The sequence below is a fragment of the Anolis sagrei genome, chromosome 7, assembly GCF_037176765.1.
Source record: "Anolis sagrei isolate rAnoSag1 chromosome 7, rAnoSag1.mat, whole genome shotgun sequence".
Taxonomy (NCBI): domain Eukaryota; kingdom Metazoa; phylum Chordata; class Lepidosauria; order Squamata; family Dactyloidae; genus Anolis; species Anolis sagrei.
This window is the reverse complement of record NC_090027.1, coordinates 26,073,818-26,087,988: the sequence shown is the minus strand read 5'-3', so window position 1 is coordinate 26,087,988 and position 14,171 is coordinate 26,073,818. Positions and strand designations below refer to the sequence as shown.

At 42.6% G+C, this 14,171-nt stretch overlaps 1 protein-coding gene across 3 annotated transcripts in view; it reads left to right on the top strand.

Annotated features, from left to right (window-relative positions):
* Positions 1-14,171, top strand: part of KIRREL3 (kirre like nephrin family adhesion molecule 3) — a 952,985-nt gene that overhangs the window by 713,229 nt on the left and 225,585 nt on the right. For all 3 annotated transcript variants that reach the window (XM_060787109.2, XM_060787106.2, XM_060787107.2), the window contains one exon: positions 11,427-11,584. In XM_060787109.2, the coding sequence (XP_060643092.1) occupies positions 11,427-11,584 (158 nt within the window). The remainder of the gene's footprint in view (positions 1-11,426; positions 11,585-14,171) is intronic.

Sequence of the window (14,171 nt, the reverse complement as noted above, 5' to 3'; positions counted from 1 at the left end):
GTTGACAACCTTAAACTAGGTGGCTGGTGGTGTAAAAAGACTCTTCCCCGACATCAGTTTAATTAGTCTGTATGAGCCTATTTGTAAGCAGAACTGAAAATAGTTCTCTCCAGGGAGAGTAATGGCTTCCTGGTGGGGAGAGAATAGTTTTCCTCTAAGATGGTCAAGCCTGCAGTACTTTCAGACATGCCTCTGAATTCTGTGCAGAACCAGCCAAAAATCAAGGACTGTGAGGTCTGGCCCAAGCTATTTGACTTCCAGTGCAGTTGAAACCCTTCTATTTCAGTTTGAGGACCGGGACATCCGTAGGGAGACCAAGGAGCTTGTTTATAAAGCTATTATCCTCCCAACCCTGCTATACGCTTCAAAACGTGGACTGTCTATAGATGTCACACTCAACTCCTAGAACGATTCCATCAGCACTGTGTCCGAAAAATCCTGCAAATCTCTTGGGAAGATAGATAGACAAATGTCAGCATGCTGGAAGAAGCAAAGACCACTAGCATTGAAGTGATGCTCCTGGATTGGCCACGTTGTCCCAATGCCTGATCCCTGTCTGCCAAAGCAGTTACTGTACTCTCAACTCAAGAACAGGAAGTGTAATGTTGGTGGACAGGAAAAGAGATTGAAAGATGGGCTTAAAGCCAACCTTGAAAACTGTAGCATAGACACCAAGAACTGGAAACCCTTGAGAGTTCTAACAGGAGGTCAGCTGTGACCAGCAGTTCTGCAGAATTCAAAGAGGCACGAATGGAGGGTGAAAAGGAGAAATGTGCCAAGAGGAAGGCATGTCAAGCCAACCCTGACTGGGACCACCTTCTACCTAGAAACCGATGTTCTCACTGTGGGAGAACATGCAGATGAAGAATATGGCTCCACAGCCACCTACGAACCCAGTGCCAAGACACCAGACTTGGAGGACCATCATCCTCAGGCTACTAGGGATCGCCTAATTAAGTAAATATTTAAGATACCTCTTGCCTGAATCTTTCTCCAACACTGGAACAGTATCAACTGGCACACAAGGCAGGCTGCTTTACACATTGGACCCTTTTATAAAACCTATCAAGATCTATATCCTGAAATGACTGTGTTACTCTGTCTAATGGGATTTGCCAAATCTTGACACTGGCAAAACAGGAGTATATCCCAGTGCACCTACTATAAAACTGGCTTTAGAAATGCAGTTGGTGGAATTCATGATGGACCAAACAAGTAAACCAAGCAACCTTCTGACGAGAAGTCTCAAGAACTTGCACCGGGACTGTGGCGCAGCTAAGTGGTTGTCAGCTGCATTAAAGATCACTACTGACCGAAATGTCATGTGTTCAAAGCCAGCTGGGGTCAGAGTGAGCTTCCAGCTAATTGTGTAGCTTGTTGTCGACCATTGCAACCCGATCATACCTTCATCGGGGGCTGATCATACCTTCATAGAATCATAGAGTTGGAAGAGACCTCCAACCCCTGTCAAGAAGAAGGAATATTGCATTCAAAGCACCCCTGACAGATGGCCATCCAGCCTCTTTTAAAAGCTTCCAAAGAAGGAGCCTCTACCACACTCCAGGGCAGAGAGTTCCACATGGCTATCATATCTCCTCTCAGCCTTCTCTTCTTCAGGCTAAACATGCCCAGCTCCTTAAGCCGCTCCTCATAGGGCATGTTCTCCAGAACCTTGATCATTTTAGTCGCCCTCCATTTTAGTCGTCCTCCCTTGCTTATTTTCATTTGTTCTCCAATCATCAGTCTTTTCTTGCTTCCCTATAGGTGCCAACTATCTTCCTCATCATATATAGGAGGAGCCCCCAGTGGCGCAGTGGGTTAAACCCCTGTTCCAGCAGGACTGCAGACCAACAGGTCGCAGGTTCGAATCCGGGGAGAGGTGGATGAGCTCCCTTTATCAGCTCCAGCTCCTCATGTGGGGACATGAGAGAAGCCTCCCACAAGGATGATAAAACATCAAATCATCCGGGGATTCCCTGGGCAACGTCCTTGCAGACGGCCAATTCTCTCACACCAGAAGCGACTTGCAGTTTCTCTGGTCACTCCCGACACGACAAAAAAAATCACATATAGGAAGTAAGTCTCCGCCCCCAGCTTTTTGTCTTCATGCAAATCTGACAGAATCCCTTTTCATAGGATTCCATACTTCTTCGTCTAAACCCATTGGACCCTTGAGACAGGGATGCTTTTTTAAACCATTGCTTTCCGTGGGATGCAACAGTTCTGCATCTAAACCCGTTGGACCCTTGAGACCACTTCTTTCCATAGCAAGGAGTAACCACACATTTCTATAAGCAGGAACGCCAGCTTTCTGCTAAGTTTAATATTATAATTGGAACAAACAAGCAAGGGAAAACTGCCTGTTCTCCAAGTCATGGAGAACTTCAAATGAAGCTGTTGTAGCTGGATGCCAAGAGATCTCTCCAGTTGCTTGTGTTCAATATGCCCCATACCCAGTATAAGAATGTAGACAATGACATTATTTCCCAACATGCCAGTTTGCAACACTTCAGAAATCCTTTGGTTGAATCACTGTCAGAATTAATTGAGTTGTGATGTAACTATAACAATAGAATTTCATCTGGCGATGAAGGAACTGACTCTTCACATTCCCAATCCCTTGCCTTTGTGGTCAAGTCTGGCATCTGGAAGGAGGGCTGAAGTGATGTTCTCCGGAGCCACATTTCACAACAGAATTGTTTCGCGATTCCCTTCATTTGGTTTCCTTCCTTCAGTTAAACCCTTGCATCTTCCCCCTCTCTCATGTGACTCATAAAATGGGTCTAATACTTTTGTGACATTTAATGCAATAAAGTGTGTAAAGCCTTTAGAAATCCTCTTAAGAGGAAGCTAAATATTGATTATTATTCATACGGCAATTATTGCGCCTTTCAAAGAAGAAGATTATTACTGTCATTAAAATTGCTAGCAGCATCTAAGTGGTTGCATTTAAACCCTAGAAGAAAACCTGTCAATTGGATTAACATGAGTCCTACAAAGAAGAAGGGAAAGTGAGGCCCCCTCCCCCTTACCATTCCCCACCCCAGAAACAATGTTTTTAATAAGGAGTAAGTTACTGGACTGGGATTTAGGGATTCCTTCATGCACTCGAAATGGCTCTGGGATTCGCCAACCTATTTGTGAGCTGAGAAATATGAGTACCGCTTTGAACCCTTTACTATCCAAGCATGTTTTTGCTGAAACTTAATAATAATAATAATAATCCTTTATTTGTACCCCGCTACCATCTCCCGAAGGACTCGGTGCGGCTTACAAGAGGCCGAGCCCACATACAACAATAAAACAACAACAACAATACAGCAAAATAAATCAAAACAAAGCAATAACATTAACAACACACAATGACGCAATTAAAAACTATGGCAGGGCCAAATGTAATAATTAAAATTAAAATTAAAAAGAGCTGGGCATGACCAGGAGAAAAGGGTAGGTGTTTGGAAAGGGATGGGTTTGCAGATATCCTGAATCTCTGATAAAGTGCGATGGGGACAAAATGCTTTGAGATTCCTTATTCTGGGAAAGCACACTGGAACAGCCACGTTTTCAAGCTCCTCCTAAATATTGCCAGCGATGGGGCTTGCCTGATATCCTTAGGGAGAGAATTCCAGAGTCGAGGGGCCACCACCGAGAAAGCCCTATCCCTCGTCCCCACCAATCGCGCTTGCGATGCAGGTGGGATCGTAAGTAGGGACTCTCCTGATGAATGAAGAGATCATGTGGGTTCGTATGCTCTTGATCTTTAACAGAAATAGGACAGGAAGGCATACCACTTGGGCTTCTTCATGTAATGAAGAGCTGAGATTGAGAAGGTTGAGTACTGTCTTCATTTGTTTTCATTTGCTTCACAAAAAACGCAACATCTTTACGTTCTCGTCCCATGCAAAATGGGACAGCAGAACAAGTCCCACTAGGGAATGAGGGAATTGAAGGAATGAGAAAATGGAAGACAGCAAAGCTGACAGATTTGTTTGGCAGGTGTTTTTTATCTCTAGCAAGTTCTCCTTGACCCTGGTAAACCTTTTTTTCCTCTCAAAGGTAGTGATGGAAGGCGTTTGTCAAGGAGGTGATGGAAACAGAAATGGGAAAGATGTGCACTTTAGCTCTTTGCTTTATTTTTCTCCCAACTTCCCTTGAGGATACTTGGGCAGTGGAAGTATTTTTCCATATTCTTAGGGGATGTTTTTTTAAGAAAGTTGCTTGAGACAAACTGAAAGAATGCATCCATTACTAGTTTTATAGTATCCGCCTGGTTTTTATAATGCATCTGATTGCTCTGAGCCTGTGTGGATGGAATGGATTGTAAATCTGAACACATACACATCTGTGGCAGTAAAATAATTCAGTGACACATGGGCGCTATAAAGTCTGTAGACCTCACTTGCTCTTAAAAGTCCCTTTCTCTACCTGTAATGATGGATGCACACACTCTTTGCACATGCTTACATACGCACACTCTGAGAAAGCTATCAAGGTAGCAGTTTGAATGATAAATGATCATCTGAGTCAAAATTCAAATCAAAGCTATTCTTCTCTCTTGAGGTGAAGGTGGCTCTCTTCCATAGATTGGCACTTGGCAGATAATACGAAAAATAAGTGTCCCTGAAACTGGTCTAAAAGGGAGACCAGAATGATACCAATATTTTTGCATTTGCATCCAACAGGGATTTGTGCACCTGAGTTGAAGAACTTTGGTGAAGAGTTATACAGTAGAGTCTCGCTTATCCACCATAAATGGGCCAACAGAATGTTGGATAAGCGAAAATGTTGGATAATAAGCCTATTAAACATCAAATTATGTTATGATTTTACAAATTAAGCACCAAAACATCATATTTTACAACAAATTGGCAGAAAAAGCAGTTCAGTACACAGTAACATTATGTAGCAATTATTTCACAGGTAAAATACACTCCACTTCCCTCACCTGTGGATCCGGGCAGGAGGCAAGCTGTGTTGGATAATACAGAAAGTTAGATAAGCGAAGGTTGGATAAGCAAGACTCTACTGCAGTGGTTCTCAATCTGTAGGTCCCCAGGTCTTTTGGCCTACAACTCCCAGAAATCCCAGCCAGTTTACCAGCTGTTAGGATTTCTGGGAGTTGAAGGCCAAAACATCTGGGGACCCACAGGTTGAGAACCACTGCTCTACTGTGTACGAGGGCCTACTGATAAGTCTTTGGCTGTACCCAGAAAGAAACGAGATAGATAAAGATGAAACTTTACATTTATTCCACAGACCCTCCACTGATATCAACACACTTCTTACATAATTATTCCAAGTTCTGTAAGCCTTGCAAAAAGAAGGATTTCAGTTGTGCCTCAAACCAGTCATCCGTAGCAACCATTATTTATTTATTTAGCAATTTTGTATACCGGACTTCTCCCCTCTATCGGGGGACTTGGGCCGGTTTCCAACAATAAAATCACAAAACAATCATTAAAAACATCATATAACATATTCAATTAAAACGTTATAACAGCAAAATGCAATCACATAATAACAATGGACAGTCGTCATAGTGAATTCGTCCATCATTCATCGTCATCTATCCGATCGCAGAAATATTGATTCATTCGTCGAAAGCGATGGGGCTTGCCTAATATCCTTAGGGAGATAATTCCAGAGTCGAGGGGCCACCACCGAGAAAGTCCTATCCTTCGTGGCATCAGAAATGGTGTGTAATTTGGTACCCTTGAGGTATTTCTTCAGGTTTGGAAACAGATGATAGTCAGAGGGAGCTAGATCCAGTGAATAAGGTGAGTGGTCAACCAGCTGGAAGCCTAGCTCCACCAGTTTTGCCATAGTCTCTTGTGCAATGTGAGCGGAGGTGTTGTCTTACAGGAACAGGATTCCTTTGGACAGCTTGCCATTCCTTTTGGCCTTCAAAATTACCTTCAGTTGGTCCAGTGTAATACCTTGCACTGATGGTGGAACCATTTTTAAGGTAGTCCACCAGCAGCACATCCTCCTTATCCCAGAACACAGACACCATCACCTTCATGGCTGATTTTTGCACCCTGAACTTTTTTGGATGAGGAGAACCACTGTACCTCCACTCCTTTGACTGCTCTTTGGTTTCAGGGTCATACAAATAAATCCAGGTGTCATCCATAGTGACCAGTCGATCCAGGAAGTTCTTATCAGCCCAGAAACGCTGACAAATGAACCAGGAAGTTTTCACTCGCATGCTTTTCTGATCTGTTGTCAAACATTTGGGGACCCACTTTGCAGATAGCTTCTTCATGTTCAAATGTTCATGGATAATGACACAAACACGTTCACGAAAAATCCCCATAATGTCTGCTATTCCTTTAGCTGAAATTTGCCAATTCTCCAGTATTGGGTTATGCACAGCATCAACGAGTACTGGAACAACAACCACTCTTGGCCGTCCAGGACGTTCCTCATCATTGGTGCTGAAGTTTTAAATTTGGCAACCCAGTTCTTAACTGTAGAATATGAAGAGCATTGATCCCCCAATGTCTGCGACATATCACCATGAATATCCTTTGCGGGCTTTCCTTGCAGAAACGAGAATGTTATCACTCCTCTGCTCTCATTTGCTGTGAATATCGCCCAAGACTCCGCCATTTTGTTTTCCTGTGTGCCTAGATCACTGCTGCCATAAGCTACAAACACAAAATTTTGAAAACATATATTAGACACATAAGGCTTTCATGTGATATAACATTCGTTACCATAGAAACGAAAAAGAACACAAAGCCAAAGACTTATCAGCAGCCCCTCGTATCCAACCATAGTAATGTGGGTGTTGGCATATTGTTGCTAGTAATGTGAGTGGAGGTTAGAAATGGCCAAAAACAGCAGAGCCTTAAAACACAAAAGCAGAAATTGTTTCGTCTAGTTGCAGTCTTCTTGCCACTTTGCTGAAGTGACCATGAGAGCTCTCACTTGGTTGTCTGATTTGTTTCTCCGATGGATGGGATTTACCCAGTTTCCTCCTATCTTTGCTTTTTTTTTAGACCAAAGCCATCACTTTCTGCATTGTGGGCTGAGTGAAAGCTGTTGCCCTCAAGCCTTCATAAAATATAATGTGTATATCTCCCAAGAGGAGAGTCCCGTCAGCAACACAGTAAATAAATAAAGTGGAGAAAATCTGTTATTGCTTTCATATCTAATGTCTAAGACTATCTCAGGCAATAAAGGTTGAACACAGACGTACCCACCTAGGTCTAAATTGGCTGTTGACCACTGACAGAAGCATCAAAGTCTGGCATACACACAGTAATATAATTCCTTCAAGAATAATCTGATACATTATGTAAGATCTTCCAAACAATCATAAAAGCTTTTGATGTGATGTTCCTAGGAGGGAAGACCTAAAAGAAACTTTTGCCCTTAAATATAATTGATTTCAACCAATAGCCTTGATAGCAAGTGTGTCTTTTGAATGTCCTTCACCTTCCTCTTCTTAATACAGTTTTGTTCAGGAGATGATGGGGAAAATGTTACTGTGTTCAGTGAAGAAATTCATCTGAGCAATAATGGTCTCACTGTTTCAGCATTGCCCATGCACAGCAGTGTTCACTCACCCATGCAACCATGGAGAGGGTGATTGCAGGGAAGAGAGGATAGTGGCACCGACCCATGTCAACAAAACACCTGTTCTCATCTGAGATGGCCTGCTGTCCATACCTAGAATAATTGGCAGATGTGCATAAGCCCCAATTCTAGCATGTTTCCGCTTCCACCAGGAAAAGGGGTCCTTTTGGACTGAACATTTTAGATCACTATGATTTCACTTTAACCATAATAGCAGCGTTCTCTAGAATTCTTAGGTTTGTAGTTTAGGATCTCTGGTTGAGAATTCTAAATACCACTCTGTTAACTGCAAATCCCAAGTTCCATAAGATGGAACCATTGCAGTTAATATGGAGACGCAACACTTTAATTGTAGGGTGTAAAACCCTTGAGCCAATATCCGATAAAGACTCCTATCATACTCCTAAATATTTTGATTACAGATGAAGGTGGAACACACATTGTTGCTGGAAAAGTCCATCCCATGTTGAAGATTGCAGCTAATCTAAGAGGGAACAGGGGAGTCTGGGGCAGGAGAGAGCTCCAATTAGTTCAGCGGTAGGTGGCTAAGTTGTTAACTGGAGCTGCGTACAGGTAGCGTACCATTCCTCTGTTGCGCCAGCTCCACTGGCTGCCGATTAGCTTCCAGGCACAATTCAAAGTGTTGGTTTTAACTTTAAAGACCTAAACAGTTCTGGCCCAGATTACCTGTCTGAATGTATCTCCTGCTATGAACCATCACGAAACTTAAGATCATCAGGAGAAGCCCTGCTCTCGATCCCACCACTCTCGCAAACGTGGTTGGTGGGAACGAGAGACAGGGCCTTCTCGGCAGTGGCCTCCCGTCTGTGGAACTCTCTCCCTAAGAACATCAGGTTGGCCACCTCCCTCCTGTCCTTTAGAAGACAACAGAAGACCTGGCTCTGGGGCCAGGCGTTCGATTAGAGGCCAGCAGCAATAGGAAAAGGAAATTTGGATTTTGTGACATGAATTTTCCCGGCTCGGATTGGTTTTTGCTGGCACTTTAATCTATTAATTTATTGTTAAATTTTACTGATGACATGCAATGTTTTAAAATGATTTTATTCTGAATTTTAATTTTTATGGTATTTATACTGTTAGCATCCTCTGATGCTCATGTGAGGCTGCGCTGAGTCCCCCTTGTGGGGAGAAGGGCGGGATATAAATATTTAAAATAAACAAAAAAAAATAAATAAGAGCCTCAAGTAGATCAGACATGGCTTTATTACAGTGTTTCCTAAATTGGGGGTCAGGACCTTTGAGGGTCTGGAGCGGGATTTCAGAGGGGTCACCCAAGACCATCACAAAACACATATTTCTCATGGTCTTAGGAACCCCTTTGGCAGAGAAGGCTGAAGATCTCCCCATCTGTTCAGAATGCTCTATAAATCCCAGAAACTACAACTCCCAAATATCAAGGTTTCTCCAAAACTCTATCAGTGTTCACATCTGGGCATACTGAGTCTTCATGCCAAGTTTGGTCCAGATTCATCATTGTTTGAGTCCACAGTGCTCTTTGGATATAGGTGAACTACAACTCCAAAACCAAGGTCAATGTCCACCAAACCCTTCCAGGAGTTTCTGTTGGTCATAGGAGTTCTGTGTGTCAAGTTTGGTTCAATTCCATCATTGGTGGAGTTCAGAATGCTCTTTGATTGTAGGTGAACTATAAATCCCAGTAACTACAATTCCCAAATGACAAAATCAATCCCCCCTCCAACCCCCCCCCCCCACCAGTATTCAAATTTGGGTGTATCGGGTATTTATGCCAAATTTAGCCCAGTGAATTAAAATACATCCTGCATATCAGATATTTACATTCCAATTCATAACAGTAGTAAAAATTACACTTATGAAGTAGCAACTAAAATAATGTTATGGTTGGGGGTTACCACAACATGAGGAACTGTATTAAGGAGTAATGGCATCAGGAAGGTTGAGAAACACTTCTCTACTGCAATAATAATAATTCCCCTTGAAAACTTCTTGTTGAACATAGTATTGGGGAGGTGGGGTGGAGTGGGAGAATGTGGAGATCCTTCACATTTATTCTCTCTCCGTGTATCATCACAACATGTGAAACCCTGCTTTGTTGAGTGTTTCCTTTTTGTTTTATAAAGAGGCAGACCTTCTAAGGCATTTGCAACCTATCTTCTCCATGGGGAGATGTCAAAAACATTTTTTTAATAGCAAGAAAACCCTAGATTCTTAATTTTCCATTGATTTCATCCCCATGGTTCCATCACCACATTCACAATACAAATTAGAATTCATACCGTGCCTAATGCAAGGTTTCTCCTTAAGAGTATACTTCTAAAATTCAGGAACAATTTGCTCTGAAATAAATAATAGTCTGTAGTTCTTAAGTCCTAAACCAAAGATTGATATTCTGGGGGGAAAATGGGGGCAAAATGTTCCAAAACGGGTGAGCTGGATCAAAGTTAAGTATCATATTAATCTAGGGATAGGAAAACTCTGGTCCTTGAGATTTTTCGGACTTTGGCTCCCAAAAGTGGGACAAGTGGCCAAATTATGAAAGCTGCAGTCCAAAACGTCTCTAGGGCAAAAAGCTCTCCACTCCATTTAATCCAGAATCCTGACTAAACAAATATTAGCACAGCATGCTATTTAAACTGTTTTCATTTTCTTGTAAACATCTATTCATTTGGTTCACCTGAAAATCTCTTTTTGCAATGTGTGTTTTTCAAAAACTATAATGCAGTTCACCAGTGTCATTTATTTACTTACTTACTTAGGTGACCCCTCGTAGTCTGAGGATGATGGTCCTCCAAGTGTAGTGTCCTGGCTGTGGGTCCGTAGGTGACTGTGGAGCCCTATTCTTGATCTGCATCTTCTCCCACAGTGGGGGCATTGGTTTCCAGGTGGAAGGCAGTCCCGATTGGAGTTGGCTTGATGCGCCTTCCTCTTTGCACATTTCTCTCTTTCACCCTCCATTCATGCCTCTTCAAATTCTGCAGCACTGCTGGTGACATCTGACCTCCAACTCGAGGGCCAGGGCTTCCCAGTTCTCAGTGTCTATGCCAGAGATTTTAAGGTTGGATTTGAGCCCACCTTTAAATCTCTTTTCCTGTCCTCCAACATTCCGCTTTCCGTTCTTGAGTTCGGAGTAGAGCAACTGCTTTGGGAGACGGTGGCCAGGCATCCAGACAACGTGGCCGGTCCAGCGGAGTTGATGACGGAGGACCATCACTTCAATGCTGGTTGTCTTTGCTTCTTCCAGCATGCTGACATTTGTCAGCTTGTCTTCCCAAGAGATTTGCAGGATTTTTCGGAGGCAGCGCTGATGGAATCATTCTAGGAGTTGCATGTGACATATGTAGACAGTCCACGTCTTGCAGGCGTATAGCAGGGTTGGGAGGAAAATAGCTTTATAGACAAGCACCTTGGTATCCCTATGGATGTCCCAGTCCTCCAACACTCTCTGCTTCATTCGGAAAAAAGCTGGACTCGCAGAGCTCAGGCGGTGTTGTATTTCGGTGTCAATGTTGACTTTTGTGGAGAGATGGCTGCCAAGGTAGTGGAAATGGTCAACATTTTCTAATGTTACACCATTAAGTTGTCTTTCTGGCATTGGAGAGGGATTGGCTGGTGACTGTTGGAAGAACCAGTGTCATACTGCACCTTGCTAATATAAAAATGATTGAGGCATGACCTCTTTGAGTTCTTTGGCTGCAGATTGTACCAGTGCATACTCTTGACCTAAGAATGGATTTCAGCTCAAGTTAACGTGTCTGCTTTCTTGGATCTGTGCATTCTAATGTTTCTATCCACATGGATTTATTTTGAGACTCATAAATCGTATCACTTTACTTTCTTCACAGTGCCTCCAGATGACCCAGTTATTCTTGGTGGACCCATCATTAGCCTGCGGGCTGGAGATCCTCTGAATCTCACTTGCCATGCTGACAATGCCAAACCAGCAGCATCCATTATTTGGATGCGGAGAGGAGAAGTCATAAATGGAGCAACCTATTCTAAGGTAAGGAGACCTGAGATATGGAATGGGGTAAGAAGCATAATTTAAAGCCAGGATAGTAGAATCATTGTGAACAAAAAGTTAAACATGAGCCAACAACATCATGTGAGAGCTTTAAAAGCCCAAACAATTTTGACCTGCATACATTGGAGTATAGTGTCAAGATCCAGTAAAGTCATGCTACCACTCTATTCTGCCTTGGTCAGACCACACCTGGAATACTGTGTCCAATTTTGGGCACTGCAATTGAATGGAGAGGTTGACAAGCTGGAATGTGTCCAAAAGAGGGCAATTAAAATGATCAATGGTCTAGAGAACAAGCCCTATGAGGAGTGGCTTAAAGAGCTGGGCATGTTTAGCCTGCAGAAGAGAAGACTGAGTGGAGATGTGAAGACCATCTATAAATATGTGAGGAGAAGTCATAGGGAGGAGAGAGCAGGCTTGTTTTCTGCTGCCCTGGAGACTAGGACGCAGAACAATGGCTGCAAACTATAGGAAAGAAGATTCCACGTAAACATTAGGAAAAACTTCCTAACTTTGAGAGCTGTTCAGCAGCCCCAAAGTGAGTTGGAGGCTCCTTCTTTGGAGGCTTTTAAACAGAGGCTGGATGGCCATCTGTCGGGGGTGCTTTGAATGTTATTTTTCTGCTTCTTGGCAGGGGGTTGGACTGGATGGCCTAAGAGGTCTCTTCCAACTCTATGATTTTATGACTGCCCTTCCAGGGATTTTGGATTATAATCCCTTGTGTCTATCTCTACTGCCTCTTGCAGGCATATAGTTGCTTGTGCAGGCATAATAAACACAAGCTTTACATTTATTCCACAATGATGATATTCCTCTAAAATGTAAGCATTTACTAGAACATTTAAAAATATTTTTAGCTATGCTAGCTTTCTGGGTGCTGGGATCAAAGCAGTGGAGGGTGGGGGTGAATTTATGTTATGTTTATAGCTCTTTAATTGGACTTCAATTGGACTTTAATGGGTTTTTAATGGGATATCTATACACATTTTAATATTCATAATAAATATGTAATTTGGGAGAGAATAAACTATTACTCCTGCTGAGCTTTTGACAGACAACAGATTATACATTTCAATTAATTAATATCCTCACCTTCTGTATTCCTATCTCATCCTGTGCATGGATTTGTTAAAGCAGAGGCAAGGAAAATCAGTCCTAATATCCATTCAGAAATATCTTGGCTTTTATGAGCATCACATTTCAAATCAGAAGTGACCCAAAGTGACACATTAGGAGGACTTCTTTACTACAAAAATTGGGCTTGAAAAAACTGAATAGTTACTGTTTTGTACTACATGGCTCTGGAGCCCCGGTGGCACAGTGAGTTAAACCCCTGTGCCGGCAGGACTGAAGGCCGACAGGTCACAGGTTCGAATCTGAGGAGAGCATGGGTGAGCTCCCTCTGTCAGCTCCAGCTTCACATTGCAGGGACATGAGAGAAGCCTCTCCTACAAGGATGGTAAAACATCCAGGTGTCCCCTGGACAACATCCTTGCAGACAGCCAATTCTCTCACACCAGAAGCAACTTCAGTTTCTCAAGTTGCTCCTGACATGACAAAAATAAAAATTAAAAAAACTACATGGCCTTTGGTAGGAGATTAGAATAATAGAATTGGAAGAGACCTCGTGGGCTATCTATTCCAACCCCTTGCAATGCAGGAAAAGCTCAATCAAAGCACCCCCGATAGATGGGCCTCCAGCCTCTGTTTAAAAGCCTCCAAAGAAAGAGCCTCCACCATAGTTGGAGGCAGAGAGTTCCACTGCTGAAAGTTGCTACAGTCAAGAAGTTCTTCCTAATGTTCAGGTGGAATCTCCTTTCCTGTCTTTTGAACCCATGGCTCCCAAGTCCTAGTCTCCAGGGCTGCAGAAAGCAAGCTTGCTCTCACCTCCTTGTGAAATCCTTTCATATATTTATACATGGTCATCGTGTTTCCTCTCAGCCTTCTCTTCTGCAGATCCTTGGATTGTAGTCCAAGACCATGAGAGAGACACCAAACTCAAAGAGAGTTTGCTTTCTTCAGCCCAAAGTTACCCACTGGGGCTGCTTCTGCACAACCATTTAATCAAGATCAAAGGGCCCAAGGTTTCACAGTGCCCAAGGTTTCTTTAGTTGAGCAAAGATCTGAATCCTTGTCTCTCAGAGTCCTAGGACTCATTCACACTACAGAATTATAGCACTATTATTGCACTTTAACTCTTTTGATTTCGCCCTATGAAGTCCTAGGTTTATAGTTTGGGGAGGCACTAGAATGCTTTGGCTGTGTATTCTAAACACCTCTCCCTTTGCTGCAAAACCCATGGTACTCTAGCACTTAACCACTACACCACACTATTATTTACTTATTTATTTACAGTATTTGTATACCGCTTTTCTCACCCCGAGGGGGACTCAAAGCAGTTTACACATAAGTAATGGCAAAAAATCAATGCTAGTACAAACAATTACAATGATACACTACAATCAGACATAAATTAAATTAAAAAATACATCCATGAGCAATAAAACAATAATTAAAACAATAAAACAGTCTTGTCCGTCGAATCGCTGTTCCAATCACTGTCTTT